The sequence below is a fragment of the Xyrauchen texanus genome, chromosome 25 (assembly GCF_025860055.1).
Source record: "Xyrauchen texanus isolate HMW12.3.18 chromosome 25, RBS_HiC_50CHRs, whole genome shotgun sequence".
NCBI classification, from domain to species: domain Eukaryota; kingdom Metazoa; phylum Chordata; class Actinopteri; order Cypriniformes; family Catostomidae; genus Xyrauchen; species Xyrauchen texanus.
The window spans coordinates 30,824,030-30,851,660 of NC_068300.1; the positions used below are offsets into that span (position 1 = coordinate 30,824,030).

General features: G+C 40.0%; 1 protein-coding gene across 1 annotated transcript in view; it reads right to left on the reverse strand.

Moving 5' to 3' along the window:
* Window positions 1-22,292, reverse strand: part of cntn3a.2 (contactin 3a, tandem duplicate 2) — a 95,233-nt gene extending 72,941 nt beyond the window's left edge. Inside the window, exons 1-2 of the mRNA XM_052091309.1 lie at window positions 22,238-22,292; window positions 18,526-18,655 (exon numbers count right to left, since the gene is read on the reverse strand). Of these exons, the coding sequence (XP_051947269.1) occupies window positions 18,526-18,655; window positions 22,238-22,292 (185 nt within the window). The remainder of the gene's footprint in view (window positions 1-18,525; window positions 18,656-22,237) is intronic.
* Window positions 22,293-27,631: the final 5,339 nt, after the last annotated feature.

Genomic DNA, 27,631 nt, shown 5'->3' on the forward strand with positions numbered 1-27,631 from the left:
AGTTGAATTCAAATAGGTAGATCAACATGCGCTTTTACCACTGGACAGCGCAACGTGAGTGCTGAGCGAGTTTGTCAGCGCTACGTGGGTGAGAGAGTATGGCCGGTGGATGCGCTGCATGGTTTAATAGAGTAGCACCATTTCTTCACAGTTTTGGTGTATTTGGCTTTCAGAGTTTCCCATGTTCAGCTGACAATGGCAGCTTATTAAATAAGAGTGGGGCAAGTGTCTGACCCTTGATCGTTTCGGCAATCGGCCTACTACTCTACTGTCCCGCAGGGAAATGTCCCAGTGCTCCCGATGGCCAGCCAATCCCTGCCTTAAACATTTGAACCTACCAGCTAAATCAACTAAATTCTAACTTTCACAGGCTGGGAGCCCAGCTTAAACCAACAAAGACCAGCAAATCACCTTAGGCAGTGCTCTAAGTGGAACAAAATCGGTGCCGGCCCCCCTTCCTTGAGTTTCTCCATCCATCTGGGGGTGTTTCTCCATCAGGGTGACTGTACTGCCATCACAGAACAGCAGCCAGTATGAAAAAGTTGCATACCAGCTCACTTCAAGCATTGACCGTAGGCTGGTTTAATAATTTGTTTGCGCCACCATTCAGAAATGTTCATGTAAGTCTCTGTGTGGTTGAGACATTAACAAGTCAAGTCAAGTGGTTTTTATTGTCGTTTCAACCATATACAGTTAGTACAGTACACAGCAAAACGAGACAACGTTCCTCCAGGACCATGGTGCTACATAAAAACAACAAAGGACCAACACAGGACCACATGAGACAACACAACGAAATAAAATACCTATATAAAAAAAACCTACATATACCTATATAAAGTGCACGTGCAAACATGTGCAAAAAGTACAGGACAGTACAACAAATTTCTGGCAATGAACAGGACAATAGACAGTGCAGCGCCGACCAGTACTCAGTAGTGCAAAAAGATGACAGTTTCTAAAAATGTAAACATAACATACTATGAGATAATGTTCTATGCACATAGCAGTTATTGAGGTAGCAGACAGTTATAAAGTGACAGTAATTAAAGTGCAACTCAGGACACGTGTGTGTCAAACCAGTCTCTGAGTATTGAGGAGTCTGATGGCTTGGGGAAGAAGCTGTTACACAGTCTGGCCGTGAGGGCCTGAATGCTTCGGTACCTCTTGCCAGACGGGAGGAGGGTAAAGAGTTTGTGTGAGGGGTGTGTGGGGTCGTCCACAATGCTGGTTGCTTTGTGGATACAGTGTTTTTTGTAAATGTCTTTGATGGAGGGAAGAGAGACCCCAATGATCTTCTCAGCTGTCCTCACTATCCTCTGCAGGGCTTTGCGGTCCGAAACGGTGCAAGTCCCAAACCAGGCAGTGATGCAGCTGCTCAGGATGCTCTCAATAGTCCCTCTATAGAATGTAGTTAGGATGGGGGTTGGGAGATGTGCTTTCCTCAGCCTTCGAAGAAAGTAGAGACGCTGCTGGGCTTTCTTGGTGATAGAGCTGGTGTTGAGGGACCAGGTGAGGTTCTCCGCCAAGTGAACACCAAGGAATTTGGTGCTTTTGACAATCTCCACAGAGGAGCCGTCGATGTTCAGCGGAGTGTGTTCACCTTGTGCTCTCCTAAAGTCAACAACCATCTCTTTTGTTTTGTCGACATTCAGGGACAGGTTGTTGGCTCTACACCAGTTCGATCAGCCGCTGCACCTCCTCTCTGTATGCTGACTCGTCGTTCTTGCTGATGAGACCCACCACGGTCGTGTCATCGGCGAACTTGATGATGTGATTCGAGCTGTGCATTGCTGCACAGTCGTGAGTCAGCAGAGTGAACAGCAGTGGACTGAGCACACAGCCCTGGGGGCCCCAGTGCTCAGTGTGGTGGTGGTGGAGATGCTGTTCCCGATCCGGACTGACTGAGGTCTCCCAGTCAGGAAGTCCAGGATCCAGTTGCAGAGGGAGGTGTCCAGGCCCAGCAGGTTCAGCTTTCCAATCAGGTGCTGGGGAATGATTGTGTTGAATGCTGAGCTGAAATCTATGAACAGCATTCAAACGTATGAGTCCTTATTGTCTAGGTGGGTGAGGGCCAGATGGAGGGTTGTCGTGATGGCATCGTCCGTTGAACAGTTTGAACGATATGCAAACTGCAGTGGGTCTAGTGAGGGGGGCAGCTGGGTCTTAATCTGCCTCATGACGAGCCTCTCGAAGCACTTCATGATGATGGGTGTAAGTGCGACGGGACGGTAGTCGTTGAGGCAGGACACTGAAGACTTCTTTGGCATGGGGATGATGGTGGTGGCCTTGAAGCACGTTGGAACGATGGCGCTGCTCAGAGAGATGTTGAAGATGTCGGTAAGAACATCTGCTAGCTGGTCTGCACATCCTCTGAGCACTCTGCCAGGAATGTTGTCTGGTCCAGCAGCCTTCCGTGGGTTGACTCTACGTAGAGTTTTCCTCACATCTGCCGTGGTAAGACAGAGCACCTGGTCGTTGGGAGGAGGGGTGGACTTCCTCGCCATCACGTCGTTCTGCACTTCAAACCGAGCGTAGAAGTCGTTCAGCGCATCTGGAAGGGAGGCATCTTTGTCACAGGCAACTGATGTTGTCCTGTAGTTGGTGATGGCCTGGATGCCCTGCCACATGTGCCGCGTGTCACCGCTGTCCTGGAAGTGACTGTGGATTCTCTGGGCGTGTCGCGCTTTGCCTCTCTGATTGCCCATGACAGTTTGGCCCTAGCTGTTCTTAGGGCTGCCTTATCACCTGCTCTGAAGGCGGAGTCTCGGGACCTCAGCAGCGTGCGCACCTCCGCAGTCATCCACGGCTTCTGGTTGGAGCATGTGGTGATGGTCTTGAGAAAGTGACATCATCAATGCACTTGCTGATGTAGCTGGTCACTGATGCTGTGTATTCCTCCAAGTTGGTAGAATCGCCATATGTTGCAGCCTCCCTGAACATGTGCCAGTCAGTACACTCAAAACAGTCCTGAAGAGCAGAGATGGCTCCTGCTGGCCAGGTTTTCACCTGCTTCTGAAGCGGTTTTGTGCATCTGACGAGCGGTCTGTATGCTGGAATTAACATAACAGAGATGTGGTCTGAGTAGCCGAGGTGGGGGCGGGCTCCGCCCGGCACGCGCCTGGGATGTTTGTGTAAACAAGATCAAGCCGTTCAGCCCCTCTCGTTGCAAAGTCCACATACTGATGGAATTTAGGGAGCACTGTCTTGAGATTTGCATGGTTGAAATCTCTGGCGACAATAAACAGTCCGTCGGGGTGAGCGTTCTGCAGTTCGCTCATAGCCCCATACAGTTCACAGAGCGCTTCCTTAGCGTTAGCGCTGGGGGAATGTAAACCCGGTTATGCAAACAGTGGTGAATTCCCGTGGTAGATAAAAAGGTCTGCATCTAACAGTCACAAGCTCCAACAGCGATGAACAGTAACTAGAGACTAGCATAGAGTTCTTGCACCATTCCGTGTTGATGTAAACACACAAGCCACCACCGCGAGTCTTACCGCAGAGAGCTGTATTTCTGTCGGCACGAAACGAGGCGAGCCCGTCTAGCTGAATGGCGGCATCCGGAACTCTGTCGCTGAGCCACGTCTCCGTGAAAACAAAGACGCAGCAGTCTCTAAACTCACGCTGCGTAGCCTGCATGAGTCGGATATAGTCCAGTTTATTGTCCAGGGAGCAAACATTTGAGAGCAGGATAGACGGGAGAGCCGGCCGGCTAGGCTTTGTTTTTAGCCTAGCATGGACCCCCGCCCTCTCTCCGCGCTTCCGCTTTCGCGACACCGCTTACGACGTCCTCTCCCCCTGCCACCGGCATCAGGCGACGCCGAGGGCTGGAGGCCTGGTCTCCGCAGCAAGCCGAGTACGCGTAGCGCCTCCTGCAGGTCATCATGCAGCTTGGTTTTTGCATGAGTCTTATATTTCAGTAGTGTCTGGCGATGGTAGACACGAACACCGGTTGCTCCGATGTCCATGTGTTGCAAAAGTCGGGCTTTTTTAACAAAAATAGCACCCTTGTGGATCCGGAGTGGCCGCTGCGTGCTACCGCGCCGCCATCTTGGATCAATACAAAACAGCCTCAAAACAACAGAGGTCTAAAAACAGAAACATTGTTACAGATCAATCGCTCAATTCTCAGAGGATCATGTAACACCTAAAGCCCCATGAGACTGATAACAACAACAAAGTGGTGTGTTTATCGAGCTATGCACTCCCATGATCAGAGATGCTAAAGTCTACACATTGAAAAGCAATGTTCTCTCTAATTTTTGTTCTTGCAAGCAAACATTTCTGTAAGACAACTTGTTTTGTCGAGATCTCAAAAACAATACAAGAATACTGCACAGCCTCTGTGGGATTTTGAAAGTGCCACTATAAAAACGTTATACTCTTCGAGGCAAATTAATCAATGGCATACATTTCTGCTCAAGATTTCTCACAGATTTACTGAAGAAAATTCAATAGCCATTTGGATGGACTCCAGTTGAAATGCTCATTCATTTTTTACTAAAGTGTTCTATTGCCACATTAAAATAAAAAAAATATGATTTTGATAATACAATCTTAACATTAGAAGAATAAAGTAGTAATGTTTTGAGGCTAAAGTTGCAACGTTATTTTATAAGTGGTAAAATTAGGAGTTAAAGGCGTAATATTGTGTGAATTAAGTACAAATATTTCATGAACAATTTTGAATACAGTAGAAATACTTGAGGATGGAATTTAACAAAAATGAAATCCTTTGTCTTTTGGTGCATCGGCACTGGGTTATCATTAGTATTCGAACACTGCAGTTGTTATGTAAAAAACTTAACAAAACAGTTTAAACATGACAATCGGACATTTTGTGCAATCTGAAATGGCAACCAGTGTTCCATTTTTCTTTTATTTATAACATCACTTTCAGGACTATAAACTAGTAATGAACTATATTCTCAAAATTGTACTACTTTAATCTTGTACTGCTACTGTTAAGTCTCAAAACTTTATAACTTTAATCTCGTAAAAGGCCTATTATGAGTTTTTCTCAAAATATTGCGTCTTTAATCTCATACTATGACTTCATACTCATCGTTTTAAATTTGATCTCATAATGCTACAACTTTATTCACATAATCTTGACTTTATTTTCAAAATATGACTAATTTAATCTAGTACTGTTACAATTTTACTCTCAAAACGTTATGAATTTACTCTTGTAATAGAGTAAGACTATGAGACTATACTCAAAACAATATGACTTTAATCTCATACTACAACTTTATACTCATAATTTTGACTTTATTCTCAAAATATTACTATAATCTCATAATGTTACAACTTTATATTCATCATTTTTACTTTATTTTAAAAATATTACTTCTTTAATCTCATAATGCTATGACTTTATTCTCAAAATAGAACTACTTTAATCTTATAATGATACAACTTTTTTGAACAAAACTTTATTAATTTATTCTTTTAAATGCCTTTCATGAGATTATTCTTAAAAGTGTAGTATGTAACAATTTTCATGTAACTTTCACCTTTTTTTTGCCAATGTGTGAACGGCTTGTAACGCAACTTAAAAGATTTAGCTGGTAGACTGATTTTCATGTGAAGGGAGCAGGTCGGTTTTGCCAGGAAAATCCAAAGGATGTGATGTTTATGCGCTCTCCCGTGAGCTTTGCCTCAGTGCTTCCGATATTCAACTACAACACTAGTTAACATTATCTTAGAGATCAAATCCAGCAAATGTCCAGCTCCCAGCACAACAACAACTCCTACACAAAAAAGCCCAAAAAAACAACAACAGCCTTTATCTACTGAATCCCGTCCGGCTAAGCAGGATAATGATCTTGGTCGAGTGAAAACAAGAGTGAACATCGGCAGGGCATTTGATTCCGGGAGGGACCTTTATTTTTGGGGATCAAAACCGACCCTGAATTGGCGTTCTTCTTATTGGACAGGTAAGCTTACATAGCACAGATCAGGTTTCTTGATCGTAGTACAACATATGACATACAAAACATACAATAGGGCAACAGTAAACTGTCTGGTATAGTTTGGTAGTATGCAGCTGAATGTGTGTATCAGTATGCTATGTTAGCTGATAAGTAGTTTGTTTAGTCTCAATGTTTGTAGTAAAACAATCATAACTGTGTAATATTTTAATAAAAAATTATGCTACCTCATCTGTCAGCATGATGCTGGTGGATCACGTTCAGTCTCTTTGTATGTTACGTCATTGTTTTGGTCGATGCTTGCATCCCTATGGAGTGTGTGCACGAGCAACATGTAGCTGGCTGCAGTTCACTTAACGGCCACAGGTGTCATTAATAACAAGGGTTTCTGAATCTCACATACTGCACCTTTACAATATTCTGCCTTTAATCTCACACTATGACTTTATTCAAGTAATTTTGACTTTATTATCAAAATATTACTAATTATATTTTCTCTTCTTCTTTTTAACGTGGCACTAAAACGCTGTCGTATATTTTTTGGTTCAGCCTTATGCACAGAATGTCGCCTGAATGGCGCCTGAGCAACATCAGAAGCGACCATTTACGCATGTGTGCGTTTTAGGGGGAGCATTACTGACAAGGAAGGACATGAGCTGGTTTCCACCACACACACTACAAAATTCAGCAATTATTCTTAAGAATAGGTTACTGTCAAGTGCCGCTTTAGTGGATGACACAACAGGTTCAACCATTCCTGAGTAAATATGATAGAATAAACACTTGATGCATTGGTTCCAGTCACACAGGTTTAACATTTTCAGCCATGTATATTTATTATCTTCTCTTTTAACTATGTTTATCTCTACGAGCAGATGTATATGTCGTGAACATAGCACAGATCAGGGTGAGGACTATGAGCAAAAATGCTTGTGACATCTCAGAATTCCGCTGTAATAGAATTGCCATTCCGTTAAAATCATCAGCTGCTTTGAATGCAAGGCATTCTGTGAGCAATGCAAATAAGAGCCGCGCAGTGTCAATAAGTGGTTTTCAGTTGGGTAAAAACAGTAGTGATCCAAGTGAGACCTGATCAAAGGCACTTAACACACTGCAGCAAATAGGTGCCACATCCGTGCAGGCTGTGATAGTGGGAGAAAAGGAGATTGAGCGAGGCAGAGAGGTGTGAAGTGGGGTTACGCTCGCTTTAAGGTTTTTCTGGAAAGTGTCATGTCTCTAGTGTTGCTAAGGTTGAACTGGAGTTGACCCTGCTGTTCATATAAATTTTGAATGAGGTAGGAGTGGGAGGGGGCATCATTGATATGACTGCTGGTGTGGGCTCCAAAGCTCTAGGCTCATCTGCATCTCTCTTCTTGTCTCATGATGCTCAGATTTCAACACCTGTGGACTGCCCTTGAAACCAGTCTCTGGCTATGGTGGCAGCAATATCCCTCCACACACACACACACACACACACACACACACAGGCCAGGCACTCCTAATGCTTGAAAATCCTTAAACAAAACCTGGGTTTTGTTTTTTTTGGGTGAATCTCAAATATTTTCAACATATTTACCATGACATAAAACATGTTTATAACATGTTTGCTGCCATTGCTAACATTTTAAATATCATGATGATTTGAATGCACTTTTTTATATTTCTATTTTTATTTGTTTCTAAGTCAATTCAAAATTCCGATTCAATTATTAATTTGTGCCATCACTTTCATTTTTTATATAGTACTAAAATATTTTAGGAAAAACATAGGCCTATGTGGCTTATTGCTGTTTAATACTATATTAAACAGTTAAATACATTTACTGTTTTAGTTCGACCATAACACTGGAAACATTTCTCACTCAGAAAGCATATAATGTCACTCAGAACACACTGACCTAAAAAACACTACCAACATTACATAATGATGAACTTTTATCTTTGAAATTTGAATGATATTTCACTTAAATCAGTATTTCAAGTACTTTCACTGTATTGACTGTACTAAAATATATGTAACAAGAATGAATCTGCTGAAATGCTGCAATTTGCTTCCATGTTCTTCATTCCTTCTATATCTTTGCATATAGTAATTTACTTGCAAAAAAGTTTTAAGTAAAAATTCCTGAAATTCAAGTGCTGCAATAATACAGTTTTTCTGAATAGCTAAAACACATTTATTGAAACCATCTAATTTTCTCACAAATTTATCCACAAAACCAAATCTTCAAACAATATTCACAAAACCCCTGACTCATCTGGCAAAATCAAACAATCGCCTCAAAACCATTTAATCTGTGCTGAAAATCAAACAATGCTTTCAGACCATACACCCAGGGCATTTAGTTACAGACATTTTTTATTTTATTGTATATAGTAAACACATTTTGCAATTAATGTCAAAAAAGTATATTAAACACAACTTACAGTAGTACAGTGTATATATTGGAAGCAATACAGTATTGAACATCTGTATGAAAGTGCTGAACAGTATATAATAGTAGTACAGCAGAGCTGACCGCCATGATTCCTGCTCCCCCCACCGCGATACCCAGGTATGTCAGATGTGATTGTCCCCTTAGTTCCCCTCGCCCGGAGCTTGAACGCGTGGCTATCGCTTTCCAGCCTGTCGCAGTGGCTGGCCAGGACCATCCAACTCGGCTACACGAATCAGTTCGCCAGATGACTGCCCCTGTTCACCGGCGTCCGCTTCACCTCGGTGCACTGCGAGAACACCGCCACCCTGAGTGTGGCGATGGTGACCCTTATGCGCAAGGGCACAATAGAGCCTGTCCCTCCACCTTAGATAAGGAAAGGGTTCTACAGCCCTTAATTAATCGTGCCAAATAAAGGTGGTGGGTTGCGGCCAATCTTGGACCTGCGAGTTCTGAACCGGGCGGTAGACCTGAAGGATGCGTACTTTCACATCTAGGTTTTACCTCGACACAGACCATTCCTACGGTTTTCTTTAGCCGGGCATATCAGTACAAGGTCCTCCACTTCGGCCTGCCCCTGTCCCCTCACATCTTCACGAAGGTCGCAGAGGCCGCTCTTGCCCCGTTAAGGAAAGTGGGTGTCCGCATACTCAACTACTGAGTATGTTGATTCTAGCAAACTCTGATGTGGCTGATTCTAGCACACTCTCGAGACTTGCTGTGTGATAACAGGTGTCAGGTACCTCAGCCATCTAGGGCTTCGGGTCAACTGGGAAAAAAGGAAGTTCTCCCGGTTAAGAGCACCTTTTATCTCAACATGAAGTTGTCTCGATGATAGCGCGCCTCATAAGCAAGCATGCGCAGTTGGTGCTAAACTGCCTGAATGACAGCGGTTCCACAGAAACACTCTCAGAAGATCCTGGGGCATATGACATCCTCAGCGGTGGTTACACTGCTCAGGTTGATGTGTATAAGACCACTTCAGACTCAAGTCCCGAGATGGGCATAGTGCATGACTATTATGCCGGTCTGCCGCCACTTGTTCAGCCCTTGGACAGACCTTGCATTTCTGTGGGCAGCAGTCCTCCTACAGCAGAGATTTTCAATTAGTGAGGTGCGCCTCCCCTGGGGGGGCGCCAGAGAGCCCAAAGCATTGGGAAAAAAACATAACGTTTCATGCCTGTACACATCTGTCCTGCTAGCTGCAAAGTGTTATGCATATGCATGTTGCAAAATGGATCGCTTTGTAGTGTCTACAATACAGAAGTCTACATGAGAGGAAGCAGATTCTGGGCCAAGCAAAACGGAGAAAGTATGATCACGAATATTTAAAGTTGGGATTTTCGTGGAGCGGTCCCAATGATGCGCCGCTGCCACAGTGTGTTATTTGCAAAATGTGCTAGCAGATGATAGTGTGAGACCCTGTAAGCTCCGGCGTCACATTGATGCCAAGTACTCTAGTCTGGTGGCCAAGCTACTGGAATTTTTTGACAGAAAGCTAAAAGAATCGCAAACACAAAAGAGAGTAATACAGCCTTTAACTCTGTTAATACTAAGGCACCTGAAGCATCATATCATGTTTCTTTACATATAGGACTGAATTTTCCCACCTCTCTTGAAAGGCTATGAAATTCCTCATCCCCATCACCTGCGCTTACTTATGTGAGAGTGGGTTTTCGGCTTTGACCCTGTTTAAAAGCAAATACCGATCAAGGCTGCAGGTGGAGGACGATTTACATTTATTCCTTTCGTTCGTGCAGCCCAGCATCGATCACCTGTTCGCATCAAAAAGTCAGACTCATTGTCCACTGATGTAGGTGCAATGAAAATGAAGAGGCTTTTTTACTTTTCTTTTTTCTTCTTAACGTAGGCCTATATGGAAGTGATTTTTATGCATTTGACAAAACAGCGCTGGCCATCTCGCTGATGTTGTTTGATGACTGATGTTGATGTTTCCAATGTTGAATTAACTTAACCCTCTGGGGTCGACGGATGCCCGGTGCGTCCTGCTGGATTTTTTTGGCATTACAGCGGAAACAACATAAAATGATCCGTCATTTTGGGGCATAGATCATTAGAGACTATAAAGGGTCTACTTTTATTTGTGTACACTCACAATAACAACAAAACCTTGTGCTTTTGTAAAATAAAGTAAATAAAAAGGGTGAGCTGTAAGTAGTCTCTGGGTTTGCGAGCATATATCTGAAACACGTCACAAAAATGAACTGAAACTCTGCGGATACTTATCACACAAACATGAAACATATGTCTAAAGAAAGCTTAAAATGTCTACTTTTAAATAAAACAATTCAAATTTAAAACAAATATTCTCCTGCAATGTAATCTGTATGAAACATAGCGATGTACAGTTTTCCTGGCTCAGCTAATTTATCTCTAATGTGATCACACCCACCAGCAGACCGCGCCATTCATACGCTAATGTACTGAGACGATCAATACAAATGGTAAACGCCCCCGACTTCGTCTTAAAACAACAAGTATGTTCATTTTTCTGCGCGTTTAAAAGACAGCATGATACACAATGCTGTTTCGGCTAAAGCAGGTATTTAAATTGATATAAATATGATATGTAATTTGATATAAAAATTATGATAATGTTTATATTATATGTTATCTAGTATTTATGCTGCCTCATTATCATCAACAAAGCTTGTGCTTGCAAATATGTATTCAGGTTAAATGCACTTTAAATATGCCCATATTAGAAAATCAGCATATTATTATGATTTCTGGAGGATCATGAGACACTGAAGACTGCAGTAATGATGCTGAAATTTCAGCTTTGATCACAAATGCATTTTTACAATATATTCAAATAGAAAACTGTTCTTTTATATTGTAAAAATAGTTCAAAATATCACTGATTTTACTGTATTTTTGATCAAATAAATGCAGCCTTGGTGAGCAGAAAAGACTTCTTTTAAACGGTAGTGTAGCTCTAAAATTAAGTAAAGTCTTTACACCAAGGTCTTGATCATTAAGTCTCCTCACATTCATTCTCTTTCTGTCAAAGTCCTCATTGATAAGCCCAGGGAGGGGTCTTTTGTCTCCTCAGGTGTGAAATACATCCATATTCATGATAGTTCACGCCTCCTCGCATATGACCTTTCTAACACTAAAAGTGTCTTACAAAAGTTAAATTACTATATTGTTTTGTATGAATGAGTGATCAGGATGGTTTTCACATAATTTTGTAGCAAAATCTCCAGGTTACAAGATCCAGTTTTCAAAAGGCTTGTGGACAAATGTTTAGTATGTGTTATATGGCCTTATGTCAATTACTTAATTTAGTTTTTTCAAAAACCATGCATAAACGTTATTTTCTCAAAAATACAAACATGTACACAGATGTTGCTCACATATTATTGTAGCCCAGTTTGTGCTGAATACAGTGTTATCAGACTTGAGCCATTAATGTGTTTTTAAGCAACTGAAAAAAGCAAAAGTGTCAAGGCATGTCAAAACTTCTCCAGGGCCCAGACCCCAGAGGGTTAAGAAGCCTAAAATCTCCAAAATAGCTCGTATTCAATTGATATAACATTAGTAGCCTGTGGCTGTTAATTAACGTGTTTCCAGTTTAGTTATTTGACCATCGAGGGGTATCATAAAATAGAGCTGTCCATGGTGCTGATTTTGTTCTATGTCTGATTTTGTTAGCGCTTAGGATATAGGGCTGTTGACAATAATTCGTCTAGTTTTTTGACTGTGGAGGATTCTGTTCAGAAGGCTAATTTTAACAGTTTCCCAATTGCTTGAATGTGGTAAAAATGTGTTGCAAAGTATGGTTTCACAACCATATATGGTTTGACAAACATGTTTGAAAAGTTTTGAAAAAATACAACCTATTTAAAAATGAAACTGAATTTAAAATGGAATGTTCATAGCTTAATAAAAAAGTTTATCTTAATAAAAAAAAATAATATATATTGATGAAATTCATTTTGAGTGGAACATAGCCTAAAGCAATACTACTAATAGTATTACTACTACTACTAATAGTAGTAGCCTAGTAGTACCAATAATAATAGTCTAATTAGTGGTTAGTGGTTAGTTAGTGTGTGTGTGTGTGTGTGTGTGTGTGTGTGTGTGTGTGTGTGTGTGTGTGTGTGTGTGTGTGTGTGTGTGTGTGTGTGTGTGTGTGGGTGGGTCGCATGGCTGTTTTCAAGTTCTCTAGGGGGAGGCTCACTTTCACCCAATTTGAAAACCCCTGTCCTACAGCAACTGTCCAGGTGCGTCATGTTCACGACAGATGCCTCCAAGTTAGGCTGGGGCACCATGTGCAATGGGCACGCATCTGCTGGCTTCTGGACAGGTCCGCGGCTGTGTTGGCGCATCAACTGCCTCTAGTTGCTAGCTGTACTGCTCACCCTGCGGATGCTATTGTCATTGATCCGGAGCAAGCACATGTTGGTCCGGACAGACAACACAGCGATGGTCTCCACATTCCATATATATATGGAATATGTCTAATCCAACCCTGGCAACCTTCAGGAGAAATGTCTCCACACCCTGCATTCATGGCATCCAGTAAGGACATCTGGTCATGTGGATGGACTCAAAATTGTGGCCCTTATCCCATCAGAGACCACCGCTCTTGGACTTCCTCTACTTTGTCCTCCAGACATTCTCCCTCTCCCTGCCACTCTTATTTCCCCACCAACCTGTCTTCCTTGATCCATGTTTCAAAACTAAATTATTGATAAAAAAACTGCAATGTGATTCATTTAAGTTTAACGTATACATTTTTCTTAATCACGATTAATGCTTTCACTGTTAATACAGCATCAACTGGCATAAACACAGGTTGGAAAGAGGGAACCTTTGTAATGTGTCCACACGGATTCATTACACTGACACACACTTCACAACACACACACACACACACACACAACAGCGCTTCCCTGTCAGTGATAAATTGATGCTATTTGATGTACAAAACAAGCCCAGATGGGGCTTGTGATAGAAATCAAGTATTTTTTATTTTAATGACCACAGAACCATGTCAAGTCTTAACTATTACCAAAATGTAGAATGAGACGTTTTTGTCTGCAAGCACTTTCATGTGGAGTTCAAAGCAGTGCTGACACCCTGACATGAAACGTGCTTCATGATTAAAGACGTAGGAAAGTGGATAGCCACAGTCTACTGGCAGATTCATATTGTGGAAGATGAGAGTTTAAGAGATTTAATGCCTATTGCAATTAAAAAATGCAACATATTGAGAGACTACTTCCCCTTCTGTCACTTACTCGACATTGTAGTGACACAAGGGGTGTCTTCTGAGAGCCTTGCGTACCTCTGAACTTGAACTTGAGAAAAGGCCAATGTCAAGTTGGCAGACAGAATTAGCATGCCCCGCCCCGGACATACGGGATAAAAGGAGCGGGCAAACGAATGCCAGACAGATTTTTTCTTCGGAGCCGAATGGTTGTGTGATCGGTGAGTTGTGTGATACACGACTGCTTCACCCACCTCTGCAAGAGAGCTTGCTGTTGGATCTGACGGTGCGTTCCAGCGGCTTTCTCCTCTCTGCACGCTGTGCAGACTCTGCCCCTGGACGCTCCATCTCCTCCTTTGGAGTCAGCCGCGACTCAGATCACTGCTCACCACTCATATCCCTGGCGACCGCAACACGACGGCGGACTTGCTGTCGCGACAGGTCTCGCTCAGCGGAGAGTGGAGGCTCCACCCCCAGGTGGTCCAGTTGATTTGGGGCCACTTCGGCAGGGCACAGATAGACCTCTTTGCCTCCCAAGACAACTCCCACTGCCTGCTCTGGTACTCCCTAAAGAAGGCCCCTCTCAGCACAGACGCGCTGGCACACAGCTGGCCCCAGGGGCTGCGCAAGTACATATTTACCCCAGTAAGCCTTCTTGTGCTGTGCAAGGTCAGGGAGGACAAGGAACAGGTCACCTTGGTGGCTCCTTATTGAACCACCCAGACCTGTTTCTTGGATCTCACGCTCCTCATGACAGCACCTCCCTGGCAAATTCCCCTGATGGAGGACCTCCTTTCTCAGGGACGGGGCACCCTCTGGCACCCACGCCCAGACCTCTAAAATTTCCACGTCTGGCCCCTGGATGGGACGCGGAAGACTTAAGTGGTCTACCACCTGCAGTCGTAGACATAATCAACCAAGCCAGAGCTCCCTCTACCAGGCAACTTTACGCCCTCAAGTGGCGTCTGTTCGCAAATTGGTGTTCTTCCAGATCTGAAGACCCAAAGAGATGCGTAGTTCGGTCAGTGCTTCATTCCTGCAGGAGTGGCTGGACTGAAGGCTGTCCCCCTCCACCTTGAAGGTGTGTGTCGCTACTATCACAGCCCACCACGACGCAGTCAAATGCAAGTCCGGAGTGGTGGTGGTGTAGTGGTCTAAGCACATAACTGGTAATCTGGTAATCAGAAGGATGCTGGTTCGAGTTCCACAGCCACCACCATTGTGTCCTTGAGCAAGACACTTAACTCCAGGTTGCTCCGGGGGGATTGTCCCTCTAATAAGTGCACTGTAAGTCGCTTTGGATAAAAGTGTCTGCCAAATGCATAAATATAATATATATAAATATAAGTCCCTTGGTAAGCACGACTTGATTATCAGGTTCCTTAAGAGGCGCCTGGAGGTTGAACCCTTCCCGGCCAAGCCTGTTCCCCTCCTGGGATCTCTCAGTGGTCATCTCGGGCCTTCAGAGACCCCCATTCGAGCCGCTTGGTTCAGTCAAGTTCAAAACCCTCTCCTTGAAGATGGAGGTTAGCTCTTTGGGTTGTTGATGCTATTTACCTAGCCTATCACACCCAGGCCATGCCCCCCCACCCTTGCGGGTTCGAGCACACTCTATGAGAAGTGTGGCATCCTCATGGGCACTGGCCCACAGCACCTCCTTAGCAGACATCTGCAGAGCGGTGGGCTGGGCAACACCAAACACCTTTGCTAGGTTCTACAACCTCAGGGTTGAGTCGGTCTCTTCCTGTGTTTTGACAGGTCCGAGCCAGTAGAACTCAGTAATACGGAACAACTGACCGGGTGTTCTGCTTGCACCTTCCGCCCTTCACCAAGCTGATCCAGTGCTTGGCTTGACAACCCCCCTGTGTATTAACCAAAAGTTACCTCCCCCCAGTTTGGGCAGGTCGTGGTCTCTGTCCTTTTCCCCCGAAAGAATAGGAACAGGAAAGGACGCCTTCCCCGACGCATATATAGTGTTAAGATAGCCCCAGCCGCTTTTAACTCTATGACGAGAAACATAGAGTGAGAAAATGCGCGGCTGGCCAGCTGGCTCCCATGCAAGTAATGTTGCCTGTTTTCGTGTGGGTACGGGGAACTAAGAGCGGTATATGACACCTTTTATTGGAGTCGTTGGGGAGGGTTACGTGCAGCTGACCCAGCTGCTTCTAGCACGCAACAGCCTGCTTGCACCTGGCTCGACAGCCACGTAACATGGGGTAGTGCATTGCGTTTTTAAGTGGGACCCCTTGTGTCACTGCAATCGACACAAGGTCGAGTGAGTGACAGATGGAAGGAATGAGCTTATCGAGTAACCATGTTCTTTCAAAGAGTCAAACTCTCACTTAGACTTTGGGAAACATTTAATGTTACTTGAATTGGTGCTATTTTAGTGCATTTCTAACTTTATAATTTATATATATGGGGAACATGTTAATCAAGAATTATATTGTTACATATTATTTTGTTTACTTTCCTAAGATGGAAATAAATGCATTTTGACAGGAAAAGGAGTATATATTTGTGGTCAAATTTCAACACTTTCAAAATCTGCGATTAATCGCAATTAACTACAAATAATTATGCGATTAATCACAATTAAAAAAATATCAACTGACAACACTAGTGCTTACATTAAACATTTGGAATTTCCATGGGAATAATGGATGTTTTGTTGCAATTTACTTAAAAATGTATCTTTTAATGAAACATTTATATCATCAAAATGCGGAAATATTTAGTGATATTTTATATTTTCAAAATATATCAACCAGCCTTAGTATTTACCACACCTACTCAGACATACCACATAGCACACAAAGACAGCTTTTACTTACTAAGTGTCAAAACAATAATTTTTTTTTTACTGTGCCATTTGACTGTATTTGCATTCTCAGTGGAAAGATATGTCTATTAAGCAAACAAATTTTTCATTCAATGCCTCAGCAAGGGCAGGTATTTTGATAAAACATTGAAAGATGGTTTGATGTATTCTTTCAAGCAATTACCCTGTCATTTGCACACATCTTTTTAGCACCAGATTCATTTAAACTCTGCTACATGACTCACATCAAAACTGTATTTTTGTCTGCAATCAAAGTTCATTTAAGCATTTATATGTATTAAATCAAATATTTTACACAATTCACTGTTGATATTAGCATGGGGCTTTTTGCTTGAGAGGTTTTTGTCAATATTTTTTTTGCCAAGGTGTCAGCAAACTTGGGTGGGAGAAATGCTATTGTGCTAAGTGGAGCAAGTGCAGCACTGTTCAGGCCAGGCCTGTGAGATAGTGGGGGAGTAATTTAAAAGTGCATCTACCTTCAGTTTTTATGAGTCTCATGGTCTTACCGGGGCAATTTATTCGAGAGAGCTGACATCTCAGCTTCTCTGCTCAATAGCAGCAAGGAGGAAGCGAAAAATGCTTCAGCCCGATTTGCACATCAAGCGAGGTGTGCAGGTTAAGGAGCAGGCAGTGGCTCTGCATGACGCTGAGCACAGCAAGAGAACAAGCAAAAAGATGATTAGAAGACAGGGAGGAATGCACAGGCGTACAAAGAGTACAGTAAAGCTAAACATCACCAAACATGTCTTCAATCAGAGGGATGAAATCTGATCCTTAACAGAGGTGGGCCCAGCAGTTACTTTGGATGGTGATTAAAGATTTGAATCTAAAGGGATAGATAGTTCAACCAAACAATGAAAAATCTTCATTTATTCAAAGGAACATACATTGAGATGTTTTGCAGAATGTTAGGCATCAATGTTAACAAGTTTGGAACAGCATGAGGGTGAGTAAATGATTGCAGAAATTCAATTTTTGGGTGAAATATCCCTTTACTACTACTGACAACTACAACTATGTTGGTATTTTCAGCAGCAATCTAGCTATTTTCTCATATGGAGATTTTGGAGACAAAAACAGATTTGTAACAGGAAACATGTTACAAGCCTGTATTCCAAGTATTATTTTGAATAAAAGATGCACATCTTGCATTTGAACGATCTAGCTTGGTTTAAATTTAATGATGCATAGCACGTAACGTGTGTCACGTGTTTAATTGATGTGGAAGTGTCAATACATTCACTGAGCCCTGACAGCGTGAAGCAGTGTAAATACTGCAGTTTTATGGCTCTTCTATTGAGATGGAGCCCAGGACGACATTAAGAGGTACAACCTCAGTGAAATCTATAATCCATTAAATGACAGAAACACTCCAAACTGTCCATTACCATCAGATAATGCAGGTGTCAAAATGTGACATATTGCTTCTCAGCTTATATCTAAACTGTATATACAGCAGAAATTAATGGACTGTTGAGACATTCCAAATAACATGATTATTTTGTTGTCCTGAACAACTCTCACCATTGCGAGGGAGTGAAAGTTGTGAAATCTGTGCAATTTAGTCATTAAACGCTTATAATATCATACGGCTCTGCACAGATAAACTTACACTCACGCATGATTGCACAATCATTCAAATTACAGAGGGTAAGAAAAAGGCACTGTTCCAAAAGCTAGTGAGCTGCCTACGCAGGCAGCATTTTAAGACATAACAGGCACACTCCCAATGCAAATGCTGTTCCAAAATCTGAATTCTGTTGTCTTTTAAGATGGTGGACAAAGCATAATTCATTCAACCAGAAAAGTATCATAAACAATACATTCTTTTACTCAATAGTTGAGTATCCTATGTGTTTTTATGCTACTTATGAGTAATATTGAGTATTGCATCATTAGCTTAGCAACATGCTAACAGCAAACCTGCGTACTTCAGTCAGGATGTTGCTTTGGAATGCAGGTGCCTATGTAGGCAGCAGACAGCAAGGCAGCTCCGGTTAGGTATTGGGACAAACCCATAAAGAGAGAGAGAAAGCAACAGAGGCAGAAAATTCAAACTGTTCTACATCATACCTGTATTGAGGGGGAGGAATTCCTTTTGCATCACAGGAAAGTGTGGCTTCTTCATCCAGCAAGCCCACTGTAAGATCACTGGGTTCCATCCGCCATTTTGGGCCATTAAAGGATTTATAATCCAGACACTCTGAGAGCAGATTATAAAAAAATATTGACAAAACATAATTCTACTTATATATATATATATAGTACATGTACACATTTACACAAGGCTTTCAATCTATTCAAATTTTAAATGAATGACTTTCATGTTATGCAGATTAATTAATACAGTTAATTGAAATTAATCACATATATCAATATTTCCTGAAAAAGGCCTCCCCTAAATAGATCATTCAATATACAGTATAATAATCAATCTATTTATAAATAGAATAGATAATACATATAATAATTCAGATACAAAGAAGTACATAATTGTGGCAGATGAGTAAAGCATTGATAAGTCAAAAGCAAAAAGTGGTTTAAGAAGTCAGTTAATTGTTTGGTTTATTTCCACATAATTTAATATGATATATTCCGGATATAAAGTTGCACCTAAATATAAGTCGCTCTTGTTCAAAATCATATAATTTAATTCTGCTGATTATTAAACAGAACCTAAGATGACCATACGTCATCTTTTTCCTGTACATGTCCTCTTTTTCAGACCTTAAAAACTTGTTTGGGATTTTTAGATTTCCCAAAGATTTCTGGTATTTGGCTGTTTTAATATTAGTGTTCTCTACAGTCGTCATACACTTTGTGTGAGCAGTAAGAAACCCGATGAAACCAAGCGGATCATTAATTGTCTTCACATGTTTTTCTCTCTCTCATGCTGTACTGTATGTCATTGTGTATTTTTTCTCTCTTACACACACACATATGAACACACTTTTTGTTTTTAAATCTAACCCTTAATTGAAGTAAATAATTGGAACAGGGGAAATATCTCCTTATTAAATCAATAGTTTTCTCCAAAACACATTGGCCGTAATTATTGGCACCCTTTTATTCAATAGTTTCTGCAACCTCCCTTTGCCAAGATAACAGCTCTGATTCTTCTCTTATAATACCTAATGAGGTTGGAGAACACCTGGCAAGGAGATACCTCCAAATGGAATCTCTCCAGATCCTTCAAATTCAGAGGTCCACTCTGGTGAACTCTCCTCTTAAATTCACTAGCATTAACATTAGCCTCTCAATATGTGCCAATAGTACCCAGCTGAGATTAGTCCAACTGCGACCCTCAGAACCAGCCATTTCAGGGCAGGTGCACCAGGGTGCCAGTCTCCGGGCAGAAGTGAGGGTGGAGCTATGACATGCTATTTTTACAATAATATTTTTTTTCGAATGCAACCTAAAACACATTTTACTGAGATATTATGTACTTTGTTCATCATCAGCCATTTTATTTATATCTATATTTATATATTGACCACAACTTTTACAGAAGATAACAGGAAAGATATCTAAACACTTAGCGAGAAACAATTCCACCAAACAAACCAATAGCATGTACTGTCAACTTCCGTCCTGCTTGCTGGCCAGAAACTGAGGTAACAACGTAAGGCTTTAGTTCCACCTGGAGACGACTGCCCTAGCACTACTATGTCCTGAAGTGGCTGGGGCTGTGGTGCTGCAATTGGATACTATTAACTTTCATCAGCTGTCGGTTTGATGTCTGTACAGCTGGAGCTGGACATACTGCCCTCTGCGGACTGACACTTGCAAAAACATGGAGTTGGCATTTGCTTATTAACGTGGCTCGATTAATTATGTAAATTGTTTTGCGTTATTTTTTATATTACTAATTGCACTGAATTAACATGTTAAATTGACAGCCTTAATACATATTTATACATATACTTTTATATAAGGAATAGTTCACCTAAAAATGAAAATGTATTTATTTCATTATTATCAATCATTATTCACTGGAAATCTTCCCCTCCACCATAGCTATTAAATCTCATTTGTGCTTCCCTTTATCGACACTGGGTGCAAAGCAATAATTTATGAGACAAGTGATAAGCAATGCCATTTGGTATTCTAAACATCTCCTTTTGCGTTCCATGGAGGAGAGAAAGTCAACACGAGGGTGTAAAAATAATTACAACATTTTTCATTTAAGGTGAAGTATTAATTTTTAGCATAGTTTAAATCCAGCCTGTTTGCTGAAAACAAACATAAATTACATTTGGCATGACGTTCAGCCTTTTTACAACGAAGTTTGTTGGTATTTGTGGGAATAATTTTGTGCAGATGACAGACCTTGCATAGTAATAAGCATGTGTAGAGACAGAGCACAGAAAAACAGACCATATGTGGTGAGATCACACCAGGTGTGTGGATTTTAATCAAGTGCAATGCTCACATCACTCAATTTCTGTTTAAGATGGTATCCAAGAGACAAAATCACAGGATTCTGCACATTTAAGTGTGACATTTGTTTGCAAAAGGGAATGTCAGAAAATAAGATTATGTCTCAAATTACATTAAGATTTTGCAAATCAGAATCATGGTGTTTAAAAAAAACGCTGTATTTATATTGTGTATCCTCTTCTCATCTAAACTGAAATGCTAGTCTACATTCAGTTTTTATGTTGGTCCTACAAACTGAATCTTTGAGGGTGATTTGGAATACAGTGTTCCCAAAAAGCATTTGGACACTTAAACTACACATCAAAATGTATGAATCTTGTTGTAATAGATAACAAAATATCAAAACAATTGGTATGTATTTTAAAGAAACATAGCACAAGCAAAACCTTTCACAAAAATAAGCATTTCGTTTTTAAATGACAAAACAAAAGATAATCTCAAAATGAAGACAAAGATCATTTAAACAGTTTCTAGTTGTCAAACATTAGTGGAGCATGTGCATAGTTAATGTGATGCACTACACCTCTGGTTACTCTACAAGGACACTTGCAGACTTGATTTGACTGCATACATACACTAAAATGACTTTAGAAACCAGTTAGTTAAAAGCATACACAAAATAAGCATAAAAAAAGGTTCTGAGAAAACATCTAGCATCGCTTGGTTTGATATTTTGTTATCTATGCAATTAAATCAATCAATTTGTAAATGTAGCTCCAGTGCCCAAATACTTTGGGGGATATAGTATATACTGTAGTATATTTCCAGTAAATTTATATTCAGAAAAATAATTCCCACTCCCATATCTGTATGGAGAAGAGCCATTAAACTGTGACATATTATTTCTATTTCCATGGAGGACACATAGTATCGAAGTCTCTCAAAGCTTCCATGACACAACGCAATTCATTTTCAAATTGACTGCACAGCTTAACTGAAAGCTCTTGCACATGGCCAAAACAAGTCTGGTTCCTGTAAGCCTGATTCTGTGCGTCAGGGTCTATTACTGTCTTCCGCTCATAATCAAGATATGGGCTGTTAACAACAAATGCAGTATCAACACATTTGTTCCTCTCTGCTGTAGGTTTACACTGGACCAATGAACGACCAGACAAGTTAACCACATACACACTGTAATGCTTCACTGAGCTAGAGGAAAACATTGGACCCAGCGGTCCATGTCCATGAAGCTAGCTTTGAGGAGCAGCTACAATATATGGTTTCTTCATTTTATCTGTGACTGTTAGAACTTCTTCATGCTGAAAAAATTAAGTTAAAGTTGATAGAGACATAGTTGTGAATATGCCACAAGAGCCACGTGGGAAAAATTACCAATTCATTTTACCTGCAAGATATTCCATGATTGATACCAGAAAAAACTGTTTCCATAGTAACGTCATCTTCAGTTGCCAGGGGCGAGTGCTACTTGCATCCAGTGCACTGTAAAGGAACGGCTGATCTCAAGAGAAAAACACACCTGACCTGTTGAAGAGTGAATTAAGTGAAATTAGAACTTACAGATCAATGTATGAGACCAGTCTATTTTTCTCAATTAACTCCTGCTGTTTGTTTTTAATATAACAGAAAGTCATGAGGTAAAAATCAGTGGTTTTTGTGTGGTACACTAGACATACCGTAATGTACCCACAATATTACAGCACACTAATGCAGCTAATGTAACACAAACAAGTGAGTAGATGTCACTTCTTGCAAAAAAAAAAGAAAATCATTTATATTATTTTAGAAATACTGTATGTGCAACCCAAGAAATGTACTTAAAATGAATTTCCCTAACTTAAAGTCAGTAACTGTAATGCAATTACAAGAATTTAAAGGTGTAAACATTAAACATTAAACTTTTAATGCATGTCATCTTGGACTTGGACACTGACACCTAGAGGCCTGGATGCAGCAAAAGTTTTTAGAAATCAATGCCATTGTAGAAATTCACTATTCATAGTCATCCATGATTAATTTATTCCATGAGTGAAAGTGTCAAGTAACAGGGTGGCTACTGAGATTAAACAACTAGTTTTTGGCTGGTCATGTGATCCTCACTGAGGGGACCCTCAGATTTTTAAGTTACTGATAAGACTGGAGTCTTCATGTCAAAAAGTACTGTTTTTTTATAAATGAGGATAATTTTACTGATTGTACCAGTACTTTTTGGACTTAAAACATAATTAGATTAAATTAACTAATTGCTTTGTAATTAGATTTCCCCAACACTGATTGACAAAATTAATGCACATAAAAACTAGAGAGATTTTATAATGGAAGAAAAAAACTAAAAGATGGGAAGACAAATTCAGCTGTTCTGCTAACTTCCTCCATTTTGATAACGTCAAACACATGCCCCCTTTCCAAAACTGCCCTCCAAAGACATGTCTGCCAACCCAATGTCAGCAAACCCCAAGGGATCAGGGCTGTTTAACATGGGTTGACTGGTTAGATGCCATAATTGCAACATATGGGGGCAAAATTATTCTTTCTCCACTGAAAAGAGGGCCCTATTTTAAGAGCACTATGGCTTAAGTGCAGCACTATAAGATACATCATTTGCGCAAGGTCAGTTGGCATGGCCATGAAATTTTGATATTTTCGTGCAATCTAGGCGCAAGTGGGTTTGCGAAGCTTCACGCACAAAGTCAATGCAATTAAAATCGGAGTTTCTTTTTTGGTTATTCACTGAGCTCTACCAATATAGGGTGCGAGGATCCATGAGACTTACAATATATATATATATATATATATATATATATATATATATATATATATATATATATATATATATATATTTTTTTTTTCAAACAGTCAGGGGACACTTCCAACACTTCAGGCAACTTCGATATAGATAATAAGAATTTGGTATTGTAAATGGGCTGTATGCAATGCATCCCTTGCTCTGTTTGTCACCTGTGCAGCTCTGGACCACAGACTATATTATTTATGTTCTCTATCGCCTCTCTGGGACAAAATTAATTTATTATTATTATTATTATTAATCCATCATCTGCTGGTAGGATCCCCAAACTGCAAATACAGGAACTGATTTTAGACTTTGTGCTGAGATTAGACGTAATTCTCAAATGTATTTCTCAGAAACATAGCAAATTGATTAATTCATTAGTATAAAGTACACACCCCCACACCCCCCCAGTACAAACTCCATACACAAAGTAATATCCAGGCCAATGAAGACCAGGGTACTTCAAGAATGATCATTATTGTCATCTTGTGCTGCTGCAGTACTGTGAGGCCTCAGGAAGGATTCCTCTATTCTTTTATGTTTTAGGTGGGCTTTAACAGGAGTAAGCATATAAAACTGGATTCATGTTGTTTGTGTCATGTTCATTCTTGCTAAGCAGTTCTGAAGCAAAATACTCAATGGCAGCTAGCCTGTGAGACCTTCTCATCACACTGGAACGTCTAGTTTCTTCCCATTAATAAGAGCATATGCTGTGTAATCAGGGGTTATTTGCTGCCTAATCTGATGCCTTTTATACAAACAATTCAAATCCCTCTGAATAAAACACCTTCAAGATGCAAAACTGCATCATGATGTTTACTGTTCAATACCTCAATGCAAGTACTGCTTAAAAGAGCCCTGTCCACTCCACTACAAACAAGGTAGCTGTTCCTTTGATAATGTTTCTCTGTTCTATAGCATAATCATGGGTTAATACAAGGCATGGGCATTATCACCAAAATCTTATGTCACAGTCTGAGTAATTTTATATCACGGTAACGTTATATATGATGAAAACCTTTATTGCCCCATGGGGAATTTGTTTTACACTCATGGGAACCACAATAAACATAACCACAACAAACACAGAACAACAATAACACAGCAAATAGTGACATAAAATTATCAATTCGACAACTTAAGGAATCAATAGATAGATATATATTCAATAATACGCATCTAAAATGTTCAACAGCTTAAAGAATCAATAAATAGATATATATTCAATAATGCACATTTAAAATAAATCTATGTGCCCATAGATGATCCATTTAGTAACTGAATGCTCCTCGGCACAAATGATGTAATATGTCGTTTAGTTTTTGTTCGGGGCATTCTAAATCTACATCCAGAGGGGAGGAGGTAATATTCTGTGCAAAGTGGGTGCAATGGATCCTCCAGTATCCTCAGTGCCAAATTGAGGGTATGCTGGTCAGTAAGATTTGTGATGCTTTTCACATCTGATCCAGTAATTTTCCTACCCATTTTTGTCACCTTGTCCAGCATGTTCCTGTTCTGGATAGAAAGACCCCCCAACACTGGATGGCAAAAATCACCACACTCTGAATAAAAGTTAAATAAAACAATGTCAGGGTGCTAGTCTCTGCATTAAAGCTGCGCAATTTTCTTAAAAAAATATATATATCATGACATAGTTATTTTTTTTATGTAAATTCAACTCATAATAACCATTGCCACAATAACCATGTGGCAATGCCATTTTTTTGGATAATCCAGTGAATTAAATACTTTACAAATGAAATGTACTTCATCTAATTTAATTATTTTCTATTTTTTGGAACTTGATTGTCGCAAGGCAAATAAAATGTTATTATTTATAACAAATAAATAAGTCAGGACGTAAACAGCTAAATTATGCTTTTGTACCTAACAGTACTCCTTAATAAGGTTTTTCTAGTCTTGACCCTTAATAGGATTTCATAAAAACCCTGAACCAAACCAACCAGTTTAGAGGTGAATCACAACATTACAAACGTTAATTTAAAGCAAAAAGTATTTAAAGCTACAAGACTGTGTTCTTAACATCTTTCATGAAGGAATGCACTACAGTCCCATGAAGTATTTTGAATAACATAATCAAATGAAAAATGAAAAATATAAAAAACTCCAAATTGCACTCATCACTGATTATATGAACACAATGACTTCCTGGTTTCAACACAAGATCCAAAACCAGGTCTCGTTTCCAGTCGTACCACAACGGAAACTTGAGGCAATGCAAAAATATCTGAGAGGATCATGAGGTTTTTCACATGTTTGTGCACATTTTTAAAAAATGATATAAATTTAAATAAATTATCTTTCATATCTTTTAAGGCATACTGTCATTAAAGCAATAGAGGAACATACCAAGTACTAATAAATCCTGAAACGTTCCATTCAAACTGTTCTGCTGATAATAAGATGCATAATTTACAACAGTATTAAATTACACAATGCAAAATAGAACCGTTTTCACTAGTGATCTCAGACTTTTGGACCCAACCATCTATCAACTTTTTCTTATGAGTGAGTCGAGATCTGTTACAGTCTACAACATACCCAGATTCCTGATGTCAGTAACCAACTGAGTGTAATAACACTTATGATGAAAAATGTTCAAGCGTAGCAGGAAATTCACCTGAACTATTCTTCTCTCCTGAGAACTATATTCAGTCAATAACAGTTGAAAAACATTTTAAGCTGTGAAATGATTTAGGAAACTGAAAGCGTTCTGATGAACAACACATTTGGATTACAGTCCATTCATGACAAATAAATCTGTTACTGTCCCATAACGCAAGTATTTATTTACTAATGCCTACATAACACAAAGCTTTATTTTTGTATAATACACAGGTGAGGTCTTGCTGGGTTGTTTTGATGATGCTGTCATTCTGCAAAGAGGAATTATTGCGTGGCTGACTGGCCTGCCTGATTTTTGCAATTACAAATCTGTTGAAAGCAGTTTAGCCAGGACAGATGTTATATTTTTTATTGAATTATTTTCATTTTTTTACAGGGTGCATGACACATGAAATGAGGCTGAAAAAAGCAACGAATATGTATTATGTTCCTTATGTAATAATGCAGATATAAATGGCATCATGTGTGATTTATCCAAACACGAGAACATGGGCTGCAATGCTGTAGATCTGCAAATGGAAGCAGTTTTGTCACAACACGAAACTACTGTACTATATAAAATGTTTTAAACTAATTAATAACATGACAATCTAATGCTGATTAAGTAATCGCATAAATCAAGATCTCTGAGAAAGGCCCCCAAGAAAATGTTGTTTAATAAACGACACATAATAATTACAATTATTATTATTAGAAATATAAAATGTATAATTAATTTAATAATGTAGATATTTGTATTGATCAGACAAAGAGAGTTTTAACAACCTCTTTTAACAAACTCAGATGTTTTATGATGTAGTACTAAATTGTTGTTTTTTAAGTACCTCCATTAATGACTAAAGCATTTTGTTTGTCAGTAAACCCCCTTTAACAGCCCCTCTGATTCCCTGAAAGGATGTTGAAATGGACTTTAATAGTAGGTCTGTAAGGTTATTGCCAAATGAGGACAGTGCTTAAAAAAGAGAGGGATAAAACATTTTTGATATATATTTGTATATAAAGCATTGGTTAGACAATCCAAAAAGATTTAGAAGTCAATACATTGTTTGTTTTATTTCCATATCATTAAACAAATGCCTTACACTGGACTACAATTCACAACAATCCATTTTCAATTTAGTTCATTTATCTGTCTTGTTCTCACAGGAAGTGTTCTTGTGTTCCGTCTGCCCTAATTTTAATTGTTGTGAATTAACTTATGCATCAGACGCTTTATGCCGAGTTTACAGTACACGATTTTAAGCTCGATCTTTGCATGCTGACAGTTTTGTGGAGATTGCCAACAAAAGCCTGAAATCTTAGGCAAATCAGAGCTCGCAATGCATGAACTATCAAAGACGTGAT